General features: G+C 38.2%; 1 protein-coding gene across 1 annotated transcript in view; it reads left to right on the top strand.

Moving 5' to 3' along the window:
- The window catches only part of LOC140942505 (echinoderm microtubule-associated protein-like 6), a 49,629-nt gene that overhangs the window by 7,592 nt on the left and 26,298 nt on the right, over positions 1 to 15,739 (top strand). The window contains exons 2-13 of the mRNA XM_073391418.1: positions 4,055 to 4,214; positions 5,203 to 5,301; positions 5,531 to 5,639; positions 6,548 to 6,693; positions 10,622 to 10,757; positions 11,182 to 11,297; positions 11,945 to 12,168; positions 12,628 to 12,884; positions 13,540 to 13,752; positions 14,259 to 14,506; positions 14,962 to 15,116; positions 15,457 to 15,643. Coding sequence (XP_073247519.1) covers positions 4,055 to 4,214; positions 5,203 to 5,301; positions 5,531 to 5,639; positions 6,548 to 6,693; positions 10,622 to 10,757; positions 11,182 to 11,297; positions 11,945 to 12,168; positions 12,628 to 12,884; positions 13,540 to 13,752; positions 14,259 to 14,506; positions 14,962 to 15,116; positions 15,457 to 15,643 — 2,050 coding nt within the window. The remainder of the gene's footprint in view (positions 1 to 4,054; positions 4,215 to 5,202; positions 5,302 to 5,530; positions 5,640 to 6,547; positions 6,694 to 10,621; positions 10,758 to 11,181; positions 11,298 to 11,944; positions 12,169 to 12,627; positions 12,885 to 13,539; positions 13,753 to 14,258; positions 14,507 to 14,961; positions 15,117 to 15,456; positions 15,644 to 15,739) is intronic.

The following is a 15,739-nucleotide window of genomic DNA, read 5'->3' as shown; positions in this document are numbered from 1 at the left end:
GTGAAAGATCATTGAGATACCTCCAGCCGATTGCTAGAAAGAAGGATTTGATTAGCATGTATCGGGGCGCTCTTATTAGAAATATGTAAACATTTCGGTCTACTTTAACAAATTAGCGAATAATTTTTAAAGCGCTCGATAAATTTTTAAAAAAATTTAAGAGTCTTGAGATAAACCATCCTTTTATATGACCTCTTAGTTTCAAGATTATTGATATATTGTAAGGTAGTAAAATAAGCGCTTCAATTCGCTAATATTTTGTCAGAAATTTTGTCTTTACAAGTGAGAGTCTCTGATTATTCGGGGGTATTGTCTCAAGGTTTCATTTTCACGTGAACAGCAGTAACTAACAATGCACTTGACATATGCAAAAATGCTAGCTATTGTTGTGCACGAAAATATGTATTTTGGAGGCAATACCTCTGAATAATGAGAGGCTATCACTTGTGTAATATAATATGTGCTTTAAAATCAGAATAGGGGAGCTGGGTTTCAGTGTTACACATGAGATATCGTGGTTCAGGAGTTTGAAAATAGTTTCTGCTCTGTTGTTTGTCTCATTCCATGTCAGTCTTGCCATGTGAACTTGTTGGATTTCTGCCGTGTGTTATAATGTTAGATTGTTTTTGAGTACTTTTCAAAGGTGATGCCATAGTGGTCCCTATTTTTTTCCCCAAAAAAACTGCGCACACTTGAAATTATACTTGCACATTTATAGTCAAGACTGGTAAAAGCCACCAAAGCCCCTTAGAAATTGCTGCATGGACAATGTAACAACAAAAATTTGAGAAGACAAAAAATGTACCATCGACTAAGTAGCAGTGAAGTATTGCCTGAATGTCGGTAGCCCATCGATCGATATGTTGGCCGACCATCTGTCAACATACTGACCAACACCATCAGCTAATTTGTTGGTCGACATGTTGGCCGAGAGATCAACCAGGATTCGGCTGATATGTCGATCGATATGGCAACTGATATGGCAACCGAGAGTTGGCAGACATATTGGCTGACATGTTGATTGTGTATCGGCCGATAGTGTCAACCAATACTTGGCCTAGGGGTGCACAAATTACACAAGATCCCAAATCAGTTCTATTTCATGAAAAACAACTGCGAAGGTCTGAAACTGTCATCAAAGATGGCTTTTAAGCTAGAAATGGAACATCAATTTCCACTTGGAATATTCTGTTCAGAAAAACAGGACTACCTTTTCAGAAGTTCCATTGCTCCCAGAAGTTTTCTGCTAGAATGACTCCAAAAGTCAGCTTCCACTTGCTTTCCAACCGGAAATGGTAAACATCCTTGTAAATGGTTCCAAAAAAAATTGTAAACAGTAAACAACCTTGGAGTCCACGTTATACCGTAAAATTCAAAAAATAAGCCCTGGGGCTTATATTTTTCAAAGGCCCTTTTTGAGGGGCTTATGTATGGAGGGAAATTTGCGTTTCAAAATCATCTGGGCTAGCTTGTAGTGGGAAGGAAATTAACCATTTTTGCTTTGTTTTACTTGGTATTCGAGGGCAAATTCCAAGTCCAAGCCCCCAGGAGGCTTATATTCGGAGGGGCGATTTAACCGAGGGTTTTTGCGTTACGATTTTGGGGGGCTTATATTTGGAGGGGCTTATACATGGAGGGGCTTATTTTCGCAATTTTACGGTATATCTAGTAAGTTAAACTTAATATTTGGGATCCATGTTATGGTCAATATTGACAGCTATAAAAAAGAGTGTCCACTGACCAGTGTCACATGACTGTATTGCAGGCTCAGGTGTCCAATTCATTGAGGTGACATGTTTTTTTAAAGGTTTTCGCTGACCAAACAATTATTGGCTTTCAGCTGGTAGCAGGCTCCTAGGGGGTGGGGGGTGGTACTTCGAATTTCAAGTGATCGAATTAGGGGCAAAAATCAAAACCCGAAAAAATCCTCAGGACTTCAAACAAAACCAAAAAATCCCATGCGGAATTTCCTAGCTATAAAATTTCCAGAAAACATTAAATGAGATATAACACAAAAAATAGAAACATAAGTAATGGAATGTTTGTGTTTGTTTATTCATTTCTCCATCTCTCAAGACACCCAAGAACATATTCTGTTACAACAGTAACATTATGGAGAATGACAACTCTAAACTATGCGGCCAGGATACGCAGGAACTATCAAGATTGTTCAGATTGTTTTGAATACCCCAAAAAATCTCTACTTAAAATCTGGAGTCCTCCCCTGGGGGCAGGCTAACTTCCATTTTGTTTAGGAGGGATTCAGCTGAAAGATCCCACAAGAGCTTCTCTTTTGACCTTGGCTAAGGGAACGCGTCCAAATATCGGTAGGCAACCCGATCATGGGAAACGGACCCGATTAATTTTCCGATTGATCGGAATCGGTACCTATCTGTAGGCACTAGTTGCCGTTTCCGATAATGATAAAAACTTTGCCGATTCAATCGGAGCCAGAAACATTCCGATGTGGATAATGGGGTATCACATTCATCTGATAAGGATATGTGATTCTGCAAACATGTCACGAAACCAAATAATGAAAGAGTCATTTCACTCAACAAAACAGTCTTTAAAACTTGCTTTGTTCTCAATAGTAAAATAATTATAACAATACTTCAGTAGATGTTTTTTCGCCTTATAAGTTGGTTCGAAGATGTCTACAAGGTTGTTCGACGATTTGTTTTCTGTCAGCCGATCGGTAATTGCTTACAAACTTTTCCACGCTGTTCAAACAAAATGTAGAGCGAGGCATATTTCGAAACCTCTCATAAAAATTCGTGACTGCCTAGCGGCCAAACTGAAAACCGACAGAACAATAAGAATATTCAGCGTAGGCCGGTAAAACAACATTCTTATAATAGATTATATATAAAATAAGTGTACTAACTTGCTGTTTATTTACAAAGCTTATTCAATCTTGTAGTTGTCACCTGTATAACTATAACTTGTAAACATTGCTTTCAAGCTAGTTTTGTATTTTGTATTTTGTTTCACTTGTAATTAAAAGTTTATCATAATTCAATTCACTTCTGATGAGCTGAAAATATAGGGAACGGCGTTTTCAAGTTGCTTCTGCCTACGTATCCAATACGTATCGCACGTCGCAAGCCGGATCGTTAAAAGCAGTTTTCTTTCCTTTCTTTAACTCGAGTTAATACATTTTATAGAAAGCTTTGTTTTATCTCGTCTTAGAAAAGAGCGAAAAATTAGTTGTTTCTTTTAAAAAATTTGGAGCGTCAACGGAATGTGCAATCAACGTAACAATGAAAGATCCAGTGAGTTTGACTCGACGAGAGAAGTTTACAAGCAAATAAACAACTTGCCTGATTCTAGCCGGTTCAACTTCGCTCCTGTACACGCAATGTCATGAATGCCTGATCTGACAGTATTCTGTCCCCTATTTTCTTGGCTAAACGATTTTAAAATTCCTCCAGCAAGGATTCTTCAATCACGCGTTTTGGATTCTAAGGTCGTAAATGCATTCAGCGCGCTATCTTTCGCTTAAAGATGCTCGATACAAAAATTCTTCATCTTGTCTGGTATTGTCTTCCAAAAGAACTCTTCGATGAAGGCATTTGTCGCTAATTTTTTTTGAAACAATACACATTTCACAAAGACAAGATACAATACGGCGATAAACACTTGGTCTTACCCTGCCTGTTTGTGCATTGAAAACTCAATCATTCACGCTTTGCTTTTGTTGACATAAACATTGCCCTATATAATTTTTGTCAGTAACGTAGCGTGACCGACGATTTCAACCCTTTGACAAACGCTGACAGATATAAGTCAAGATTTGATGAATTCTGTTAATTGGCCCGATGAAGAATTTTGAACGGTGCCGATTCCGTTTCAATCGGTACCGATAATATCGGTACCGACTGAAAACGGAATCGGAAAAAATCGGCACCCGATTGATCGGCATCGGCGTGACCCGATGCCGATATTTGGACGCGTTCCCTAAATTTATACTACAATTGATTCTTCATTGAAAGAAAAAAAGGTTTTCTTGAAATAAACTAGACTGATGTGGCATTCTTATCCTTTTATATAGTTTAGCCTTACACCCAGATAAACAGTTGGTAGCAACTGGACAAGTTGGCAAAGATCCATACATCTGTGTCTGGGACACACGGTCATGTCAGACTGTATCAATCATGAAAGACACCCACCAAAGGGGAGTCACATGCTTGGCATTCAACAGTTCCGGCACGGTAAGCTTTGCTGTGACATGCAGGTAAACCACACAACTGCCTTATTGATAACTGCTAAAAATAGGTATTGTTTGCATTCCTGCATTTGGAAACTAAATTGGATACAATAGCTTTGAAATTACTACCACAATTTTATACATTTAATTTTTATCAGATAAACTGGTATGAACTGTAATTATAATAATTATTATAACATGAAAATATTGGTATCTCTCAGTTAGTATAATCTCTGTGGTTAGTTATAGTCTGGTGGGCCATTTTCTACTCTGTGGCCTGCTTGTCGTTATTTCTCCTTGTCTTGCAAACCTTGTTTTCTTTGTGCATAATTTAAGATGTGGAGCCTCTGACTTTCTCCTAGGGAAGAATTCCTTATCACTCACACATTTCTTCCTTGGGCTGCTATGATGTAACAAACTTCGTCCATTCATGTCGGTCCATGCATGTGTACTGCCACATAATTATCTCTCTAACTGAGTTTGAGGTCTGTACTGTAAGTGAGACGATGAATTCTTTTTCGCCTAGAATAAGCCATTTACAGTTACAAATGGAAACAAGGCTGTAGTTGACTTCATTTTGATACAACCATTCCTGCTTTATTAGCATTTATTAAATCATGGCATTCTTATGCAAACTAGTATTTTTTAAGCATAATTTCCATGAGAAAAAGGAGGAGGTTTGTGTCAATTTTTGTGAGTGAGCCATAAATCTGAGCACCTAAAATAGGGACCTTCTGTAAGTTCCTTGGATATGAGGATGAACCACCCCCTCTTACGGCACTGAACTAACTCTTGTGCAGACGTAGTGTCCATCTCCATGCACCACTTAGTAAATTGAAGCCATTTGCCATTATGTTGGCCTTACCACATCTACGTAATGTACATGTATGTGATAGAGCTGTTTAACTCACATCAAACCTTTTTTTGAAGGACCATTGGCAAGACTCCTTGTACTTACAAACTGATTGTAATGCTGTTTGTAACATTTTCAGCTGCTTGTGTCTGTGGGTCTGGAGGACTATCATCTGATAGCAGTGTGGGATTGGAAAAAGGGACGTGTGTTGGCTACAGTGAGGGGACACACTGATCGAGTGAGTAGTTTTGAGCAGTGTTAATTATTTTAAACAGTCTACTCAACAGGGACATCGTTACTTCACAATATTTATTTTATTGAACTTGTATAGACAACAAATTCTGCATTGGCTTTTTGGCCCCACATGTCTTTTTGTAAGTTTTGATTGTTGCATTAATAATTATTAGTCAAACATAAGTTGCTGCTTTGCAGTCTTTCCTTCAGTCTTCTCTTGTTTCTTTCTGTAGATATTTGACATTCAGTTTAACCCATATCAAGAGAATTTGTTGGTTAGCTGTGGAGTCAAACACATCAAGTTTTGGACCCTCTGTGGAAATGCACTAAATCCTAAAAAAGGTCAATGATTCAGACTTAATTTCTTCCTATTTCTTCTAAAATTTAAAATCCATTGTTATTAAATACGTCAGTTGAATAAAATGAATTGTTACCACTGGTTATCAAACCTAATGTCATCTTCAAAGTTAAACATGTGCATGAAAAGAATGGGCAATTTAAAGAATGGTGCTTATACTTGTATATAATGATTGCTCCAGAATAAGAGAGGTAATTTTATAGATCATTTGAACCACACAATACTAACCTTATACAGAACATATGCAAGGGGACTATTGCTGTATGATTCATACTCTTCCTCTTCTTATGACAACTCTAAAACATCTGTCACACCTGTTTTATGTGGACAGTTCTATGATCAATATGGTCACCTCTTCATGCATACAGTTGAATCCGTCTCTTTGGTTTCTACAGTGAATATTAATAGAGGATCAAGTGTTATGTTACATTTGATATAACTACTCAAAGGAAAACAACTCACCCATGATATACTGGTACTTTTGTGGACACCAGAGAGACAGACTCATGCAAGTAGATAGGTTATAGATGTGTCTCTATAATTATAAGAAAATTGGCTAGAAATTGTGTGAAGTTTTGAGTACATTATAATTACATCAAGAGGAGTATGTAAGCAGTGTACCTGATAAAGTAGCCACTGTTTGTAATAGTTAAGTACTTAAGTACTTTGTAAGAGTTCTCTTGTTTATGTTGTAGGTAAAATCTTATTTGCAGACTTAAAGCAGTATCCAACGTTGTTTGATCCAGAATTTCCTTTATTTTGTAGCCCTACATTGTAATTACAGCGCTGTACTCATAGGAGACAAAGGGCATTTCTGGTGAACCTGTGAGAATGAATATTTACCAACAACATAAAATTATAAGCATTATTCTAATGTTTAATACTCCTACAGGTGTCTTTGGCAAGGCTGGAGAAATTCAAACAAATCTTTGTTTAGCATTTGGTCCTAATGATGTGACATTTTCTGGAACTCTTAGTGGTGAAATTTACAAATGGAAAGGTCATAACCTGGCAGGATCCATCCCAAATGCTCACACCGTAAGTGAATTATAAATTCCAACTGTTTTATTCACTTTGAGTGATAGTGATGGATATGCATGTAAACAGTTTGAATGCTCAGGTTTAATGCTAAACTTGATTCACTAATTACATGTAAGAGCTGATGCTGACTATCATTACAAGCTGCAGCCTCGATTTTTGGGACGAAGCACATTCAGTTTCTGGTGTGCATCAAACACACATCACGTGTAATATTATCCAGAGGGAGAGCCATAGAAGAAAATTACGATAACAAAGTAAATTTCACTTAAAACCAACATTACCTGTCGTAAGATTGGCCAAACCGGATGAAAGCCAAAGTGCAAAACAAAACAAAATTCTGATGAGTCATCAAAACTAGTCACTCACTCATGCCCATGAACACCATCAGGCATGTAGGGCAGCAACAAAGGATTGTCACCCCTGTCTGTTCTGGGCCAGCTTCTGAATGGTTCCGATGACTCTAGATGCCCATCACACCCAGTAGCGTCGATTTCCTCTGTTGCTGTTTCTGTAACAGGAGTATTTTTACAGAACAGGTTTGTTAGTTCTGTATCCAACCCCCAATGTGGAGGACCAGTGGATCCTGCTTTGTCAGGCCTCTACCCCTCGACATGTCTGGCATGGGTGGTTGTACCAGGAAACGAATCTCCTGCCAGCATAGCTCTAGGGGTTACTGAGACATGCAAGCCCACCAACCGCGACGTGTAGGTGATCCTTCGGTAGGATCAGATCTAATGATCTGTAGAAAACAGCAACTTCTGGCTGGCATATGATTGATTCCAAAAAATCTACTGAATTATCCAAACTAACACAATGCGGGAAAACTGCAACTAGTCTAGGACCTGGCTCCACATTGGGGGAAAAAGGAGGAAAAAAAATGGTGTGGGCGAAAAAAAAAAAAAATTGGCTAGTGAAGGAAGCCGAGCAGTAGTCTGGGAATGGGAAAGGGTGGGAGAGCCTGGAGACATGCCTTAAATGCCGCCAATCTGCCCTCCAGCAAATAAGCTGTCATTGAAATATTAACACGTCAAGTTCTCATCACGGATATTAGCCTGCGTGTATAGAGTACCGAAGTGTGACGTCCTAGAAAATGAAATTTGTGAAATTATGGGATTTGTTAAGATATTCCGAAAGAACAACGTCCAAGACGCCTACTCGCCAAAAATTAGCAATTTGGAGCAGATTGTCTCTGAGATATTAACCCAGTTATGCTCCAATGACTCCATACAAATCCTTCTAAATCTTACCTGGTTCCTAATCTTATGAACCAAGCCAAATTTAGAAGGATTTGTATGGAGTCGTCACAGCATAACTGGGCTAATATCTCAGAGACAATTTGCCCCTAATTGCTAATTTTTGGCGAGTAGGTGTCTTGGACGTTGTTCTTTTAGAATATCATAACAAATCCCATAATTTCACAAATTTCATTTTTATGACGTCATCACTTCGGTACTCTATTATTTCACTTTTTAAAAAAAATATTTGAATACACACAGATGAAGTAAGATTGTATAGAAATCTTCTTAACTTTGATTGCCAACTGGAGTAACACCAGCTTTAGCGAGGTGAAATAAGACTCAAATAAAGACATTTCAGAGGAAAATGTGCTGTGTGTGATGGGTGTAGAACAGCCAAATAGATTTTCAAGGAGATCCCTCAAGTTTGCGTTACAATGCTTGTTGACATAACTTGGTACCAGAGGAAATTTTGCTCAGTAGAGTTTATATCCTGTGGAGGAAAAATGAGTAAGTTTAGCACCTTATGCGAAGACTATTCAGTTCGAGTGTACATGTATTCCTTTTGAATTTGTTGTCCGTTTTATAAGGTTTGTCTAATCAAAATTATGTAAAAGTTAGTAATAATCATTTTCCTCAACCACTGTTATCTCTCTTGCATGCATGGCTTTTAGCGTTCATGAAGTCGTTGGCGTTGCTTGTCAGTTGGGTAGTTAGTTTCTTAACTATGCTAATAACAAGCAATGCGAACAACTTCGTAAACTCTAAAAGCCATGCAAGAGAGAATCCACTGCTTGCAGAGTCTCCAAACAGTTGTGGTTTACGCGTTCTCGGAGCACAAGGTTTACCTGTATGCAACATGTATTCTGTAAATATATCCACGCCTTTGGTATGAACATGATTTTAATGCTGTGCCTTTTGAATGTCAGTTTATAACTCAATCGCTTTGTAAATGTGACCTTAGTTTATCGCAGGAGAGTACTTATAGGAAAAGTTCGATATTTGAATGCTTTTTTTTCTTTTTGCAACAGACCAAAGGCATATTTTTTGTTCTTCTTTGAGCCAAGGGATAAGCAATAAGTCTCGCAAAGAAATTTGTATTGCTTGCTCGAAATCTGTGTTTTTTTTAAAAAAATATTTTCCTGAATAATTGAAGAAGCGTGATTCTGAAAGAGTCCAATATGGTCAACAGCACCACAAATCTGTCAACGTTGAGACTTTTGACCAATCAGAGCATGATACCAGAATCTGGTGTTATGGAATGGCGGCATCAAAGGCATCTCTTCAGGCTCTGCCACCCTTTCCCCCCTTCCCAGCCCATTGCTTTCTTAAAAATCTACTGATTATTCAAGCTAACACAATTTAAGAAAGCTGCAAATGGCTAGCTAAAACACGATTGATTTAAGCTATGACTTTCCCTCTTTTAAAAAATAGTTTCTCTTCACCTCTTAAGCTAGAGTGCACCCCGTGTAAACCAACCCCAAGCTCATCTATTGGTGATGAGTTTAACCTTAAGAAAAATCTCTTTTCAACTTTTAACCTTGGCCTGTAAAACAAGAGATAGAGAAGAAAACCTACTTAGTAAAACTAACTTAATACTCGGAAAACTGGCGTTTATTAAATGGACTGTCTCAGATCAATCATAGAATCACATTTTTTGGGGGATAGTATTGCGTGACTTATGTTTGCATCAACTTTGTGTATAGTATAATTATTTTTCAACAATTTTCTTATCCAAAAAGATAGTCTTGGTTGATCGAATACAAAGAATTGCCGGTTGCCAAGTCATAATGGTGAAAAAGAAGATGGGATATCCTAAATGTTGCGCATTATTGTAGATGGTTTGAGCATTTTGGCAGGATCAGACTCTTGGCAGCATTTCTAAATGCCCCTTGAATTATAATATTTGCACGTTATCAAATAGTGATCGAGGATCTACACAACCATGATTCCTGTGTCGTCAAACCGGTTTCAATGATGTCAAGCTTAATCCTGTGCTCGAACTCTTGAACTCCACATGTGAGAGCCATATATCGGTGAACACAGCTTCAGTTCCTCGGACATAATGCCAAGTAATATCCAGAAACCATTGCTATATTGAACTATTGAACCCATTTCAACTGCAATATGTAACTTACTGAATATTACTTTGGCGGGATGTTTGATGGGACCTTCATCAAGTGCCAGACTTTACCATTTGCTTAACCAAAAAATATTTCTTATTTTGAAGACTTTGCGACAAGACCCTTTTTAGCGCAAACCACGAAGTATTTTCATGAAGCAATTTTGTCGAGAAGAATAGCTCAGTTAAAATATCTTACTGTGGCAGTATATATTCAGCGTGTAGTGACGTATAAGCTCTGATGTTTGATGCAAATTGTACCCTGTCCTAAAAGTGAGTGTATTGACTGATGAACTGACAGAAAGCGATTAATGCGCATACCTGGTGTGCGCAAGGAAGTGTGTGAACTAATTACAAGAATAATGCCTTGTGGTTACTTGAGTCCATTTTGTGGGTATTTCCTTGGTGAAAAGGATGCCTAGTGCATGCACAAAAACTGACTTTGCGGCTTGTAACAATTATGCTCATAAGAAATATTGGGAAGAAACACTTTTAATGAGATTCTCAGACAGCTAAGAAAAAAGGTATCTGTATATTTGATAGAAGACTTTGTTTGCATTTTTTTAAGGGTGCGATTTTTACAATGCATAGTAATAGTGATGGATATGCTACAGGATCAAAGGATGGAACTGTTATCCTGTGGGATAATGACTTTAAACCCATCACAAAACTGGACATGATTAACTCTCCTGTTGGTTACGAAGGTAATCTGAAAAAAAACATTTAAGTGTATTCACCTCTATGTCATTTACTCAGAAGATGGCCTTGTAGTGTAGAAAATTTCTGAAAATCTGCAATATATAGGAATTTATATTTCATACTTTCCAGGTAAGTAAAGTCTCAAATCTTGGATACTTCAGTTTTAAGGAATAATGGTTAAATAATTAATGAATGAGTATTTTATTATGCTGAGTACTGTGGGTTGACTTGCATGAGCTTTATTTTTCACTGGGTCCTATTGACCTATTTCTTTTCTTCCCCTCTCATTACCCCCAACACGATTGTTTCACTCAGCCATCCCCATGAGATTCTGGCTTTCTTTATTTAGATTAGAAGGCGGTTTTGACTGTAACAGTTGAAATTACCCTGTGAAGTAATGCTAAATGTAAGTGCAATTTTCTTTGCCAGGATTGTCTGTGAGGAGTACTTTCTGGTCAGGTGAAAAAATCCTTGTTGGTACAAACGCTGGAGAGATTTTTGAGGTCTTTGCAACGGAAAAATACAAACCAAGAACTATTATACAGGTCAGTATTACCAGTAATGTAAATTAAGGGTATTTTAAAGAACATCTTAGCACCCATGCAGAGATGTGTAGATGAAACTGTGATGCTTTGTGCCATTCTTACTGCCGTTTCCATTTGGGGTTGCTTGCACTCCTGCAACATTTTCACTCCCTGGAGTGCCAAAAATAAAAATAATAATGATAGTAATAAATAAAACATGAAGAAAAATTAATTTTGAATGCCATTAAAAAAAACAAAAAGTTCCTCAGGAAAGTACTTCAGGTTTCATTTGAGTGGCAAAACAGTAGGATTTCGTCCAGAGCTGTATATCAACAGAACTCATACAGAAAAAAGTCCTCATGGTGACCAACATCTCATTTCTAATGATCACGTCACTGCTAAATCAAGTCTCAAGGTTATGCGAATCCTAGAACAGTGTGATTATAGGCCCAAGGTGCAATGAGCTATCACCCCATTTAGTGGGTGGGTGGGTGGTGGTGGTGGTGGTTATGGCTCTGAGGGGGTTACTTGTAGAAGAGGAATAATAAATATTACCTTTCACTCTAGTGAAGCCAACTTATTCTTGAACAATATGTTTTGCCAGGTCATATTCGACTTGGTATCAAACCAAGACAGCTTTTGATGTAACTTTTGTGTTATAATGTTAGGGCCATGCTGAAGGAGAACTCTGGGCTTTAGCAGTTCACCCCAAGAAACCAATGTTTGCCACTGGCAGTGATGACAGGAGTGTAAGGTTATGGAGCATGTCTGACATGACGTTACTAGCACGAACAGACTTGAATCAAAAGGCTCGTTCTTTAGGCTTTAGTCCTGATGGTAGTCATTTAGCTGTGGGCCTTGGAGATGGATCATTCATGGTCTTAAAAGCAAGGTATGAAGCCAATTGATGTTTGAGTGATCTAGAGTTCTTGCCAAACCTTTTCAATATGAAGAGAACAGTTCCTTTTGTTAAGTGCTAGATTGTGGTACCCCTTAAAAATCTTTACTGGTTTCAATTTACTTTAAAGTTGCATACATGTCTTTTAAAAAGCTACGTTGGAGATTAATCATTTTTTTGCAATTTGTTCAGAATAGTACAGACTTGTGACTCTTGGTTATTATCAAGTTTTTTATTATTAAGTAACATCTGATTTTTATTTATGAGGTGTCATCAGATTCTGAAAAGGCTCATTTCTTATAACTGGATGAGGATCATCTCGGCAACTGCTACAGATGTCAAAACGTCCATAATCTGTTAGCTGTTCAGTTGACACATTAAAGAAATTATCGGTCTGACATGAAATTTCTTGCTGTCAAGAGAGTAGTTCATAGTGTTCTTGATTCCAATTAGGGACTTGTCAGAAGTTACACATATAAAAGATCGTAAAGAGGTTATCCATGAATTAAAGTTCTCTCCTGATGGCCAGCATCTTGCAGTAGGATCCAATGACAACTTTGTAGACATTTATTCTGTGACGCAGCGCTACAAGAAAGTTGGCGAGTGTAAAGGCAGCTCTAGTTTCATTACTCATTTAGACTGGTCTATGGATAGTAAACATTTGCAGACAAACTCTGGCGCTAGTGAGAGATTATTCTTCAAAATGCCAAGTAAGTTTATGACTTACACCAAACAAACTAAAAAATTATTAAGGCATATTTCCAGTTGCCCTAGTGATGCAAGGCACAATACACTTCTTAATGATCTGTTACGTGCATTTCTCCAGTATACAGTGGAACCTCGATATTACAAAGGGCTAATATCGAGGTTCTTTTCCATATATTTTACTATCGAGAACTTCGTTATATAGAGGTTCGTTAAATCGAGGTTCCACTAAGAAATACTTGCTGACACATTTGTCGAAAGTTGTTGTCTGTTAGCATAGAGAGAAACTTTGCTTAAGAGCAAGGAATATAAAAAAAATGAATGTATGTTAACTGTCCTTCTCTGCTTTCTTAAAGAATGACGCTTTGAAATATTTGAAACTTTGCAGTTAAATCGTGTGGTTCTACTCGAGTCTTGCAATCTCGTTCCCTGGGCTTTTCCCTTAGAAACCCACCCATTTTCTTAGGGAAAAGCCCTGGGGAGAAGATTGCGAGTTTTGAACATTTTGTTATATTACTTCTTTCTGTAATTGCTAGGACTGTAGACTACGAAACGTTGGGTTGTATTATTTTTATTACACATGCCAGAATATTGATATCCCGGAAGTAACCTATTAGCATTTCAGCATCAACTATCTTGTATTTGAATTTTTCTTCTAAGGTGGAAAGAGGATAGCGAACAAAGAGGAGATCAAGGCAATTCACTGGGCGACATGGACATGTGTCTTAGGTGTAGAGGTGAATGGTATCTGGGAGAAGTACACAGATACAAATGACGTCAATGCTTGTGATGCAAGCTTCCAGAATGAGGTTTTAGTCACTGGTGATGACTTTGGTCTTGTAAAGCTTTTCAGATTTCCCTGTCTAAAGAAAGGTACTCTTAAAGATAATCATCTCATAGATCAGTGCTAGCAGTATGGATCAACAAAGGTTGACAATCTTGAACAGGGGGAGCAGGGGATAAAGACCAGGGAATTTACAATATTGGCCGGCTTTCTGGAGGGTTTGCATTGTGGACCATGAGATGAACATTATTGGCCAGGGAAAAGCTTCTGCTTCCCTGAATGTGCAAAAAGCAAACTTTGAAGTTGCTTTTACCTTTTTCTCTGTTCCTTTTGCGCTCTCTTTCTGCTTTTCGCATAGTGATTTAGGAACACTTGGAAATGTTAACGAATGTATTGTTCAATGACACGTCCAGTCGAGTTTTCCATTGAATTTACTACGTTTTTGGTATGCGGCTCACCCAATTTCCTAGAATTGCTCTTTTTTGCTTTCTTTGGAAGATTCTTACTGCAGAAGCTGTATTCAAGGGCCTGTTTCGATTTTCTCTAGAAATGTTAACATGTAAATAAATTAATGTATTCAACTACTTTTTTACAGGTGCTAAATTCAGGAAGTACGTTGGACATTCAGCTCATGTGACAAACGTTAGGTTTTCTCATGACATGATGAGAGTGATTAGCGTAGGTGGCGGAGATCACGCAATCTTCCAATGGCGTTACTTACCTGACGGTTCCCATGGTGATGATGGTGATGACGTCGATGGTGGAGCATACATGGAGTCGTGCAGCAATGAGAGTGACTCTGAAGCTTCGGATGCTGATGAACTTGACAGTGATATTGAGAATGTAAGTTACAGCTCACGTGTCAACAAGATTGTTTATTAACCCTTTCGACCATAGAATTTTCACCTTAAAACACGCTTTTTAAGACTAGAGGTATTTAAAACTTTTTTGCAAGTGGGAAACTACGCTAGCTTTCGTTTCTAGCGCAAATATACAGCAAACGCTGAAGAACATGTGGTGTTATTTAAAAATAAGTAGCAGCGGAATTTTCTTTGCACTGAATTACCAATTACTTTGCCTTTATCTCTAGACTGCTTGAAAAATCACTGTCATTTTAGCATCTTCGGGAGAGTTTCTCGATTTTTTTTGCTGCGTGAAACGGTCGTTGAATCTGATGGCGTCATTAGTGACACTAGAATCTTGGTTTCACCACGTGGCCTACGGGATTTCCAGGTATAAAAAGATTAAAAGATTGCCTTTTCATTCATCCCTGAAGCGTCTATTAATCCTCAATGTAGGAACGTCAAATTGATTATGGAAGGACACTGTATCGTGAAGATTTACCAGCCCTGAAAGAAAGAATAAAACAATCAAGAGATGAACAAGAAAAGGAAGAAAACGCCCCGCGTCAAAAACCTCCCAGTGAGGGGTTGAGATTGGAGTTTGTGTTCGGGTAAGAGATGCATTTCCGAATATTTATTCAGTACAATAGCACTGACCTCTGTAGTATTAATTTCATATTACAGGTAATGAAGGCTGCCCCGTTAAGCAGGGCTTACAAAGTAAGGCTTGATTCCCAGCTTGTTCGTTGGGCATGCAGTTTTCAGATCTAGCGGGGCCATTTGCTTGTTTGGCTCAGTTAGTCAGTTAGTTAGATGATTTGCCTGGACCCTTATGTCGGTAACGTGACATATTTCCTTTTCCCCTACCGTCCCCAATAGAAACAACAGAAAATAAACCACAGAAAACCCGTTCCCTCCCGTCTCATTAATCTTTCTAACTATTTTTGTTAGGTACCGTGGCTACGACTGTAGGAACAATCTTTTCTACACTCAGAGTGGCGAGATAGTGTATCATGTTGCTGCTTTGGGAATTGTATATGATCGTGAGCGTCATAAGCAGAGATTCTATAACGCCCACACAGATGATATCCTTTGCTTGTGTATTCACCCAGTCAGGGATGTGGTGGCCACGGGGCAGGTAAACAGCGATCATCTTCTTCAGTCCAGTTTTTTGCAGGGCTTAAGAGCAAACAGTCTAATCTTTCAACTGTTAATCTTAGGTTTTGTCGGTGTG

This window comes from Porites lutea, chromosome 7, assembly GCF_958299795.1.
Source record: "Porites lutea chromosome 7, jaPorLute2.1, whole genome shotgun sequence".
NCBI lineage: Eukaryota > Metazoa > Cnidaria > Anthozoa > Scleractinia > Poritidae > Porites > Porites lutea.
The sequence above is the reverse complement of the archived record's forward strand: the minus strand, read 5'-3'. Positions and strand labels throughout refer to the sequence as shown.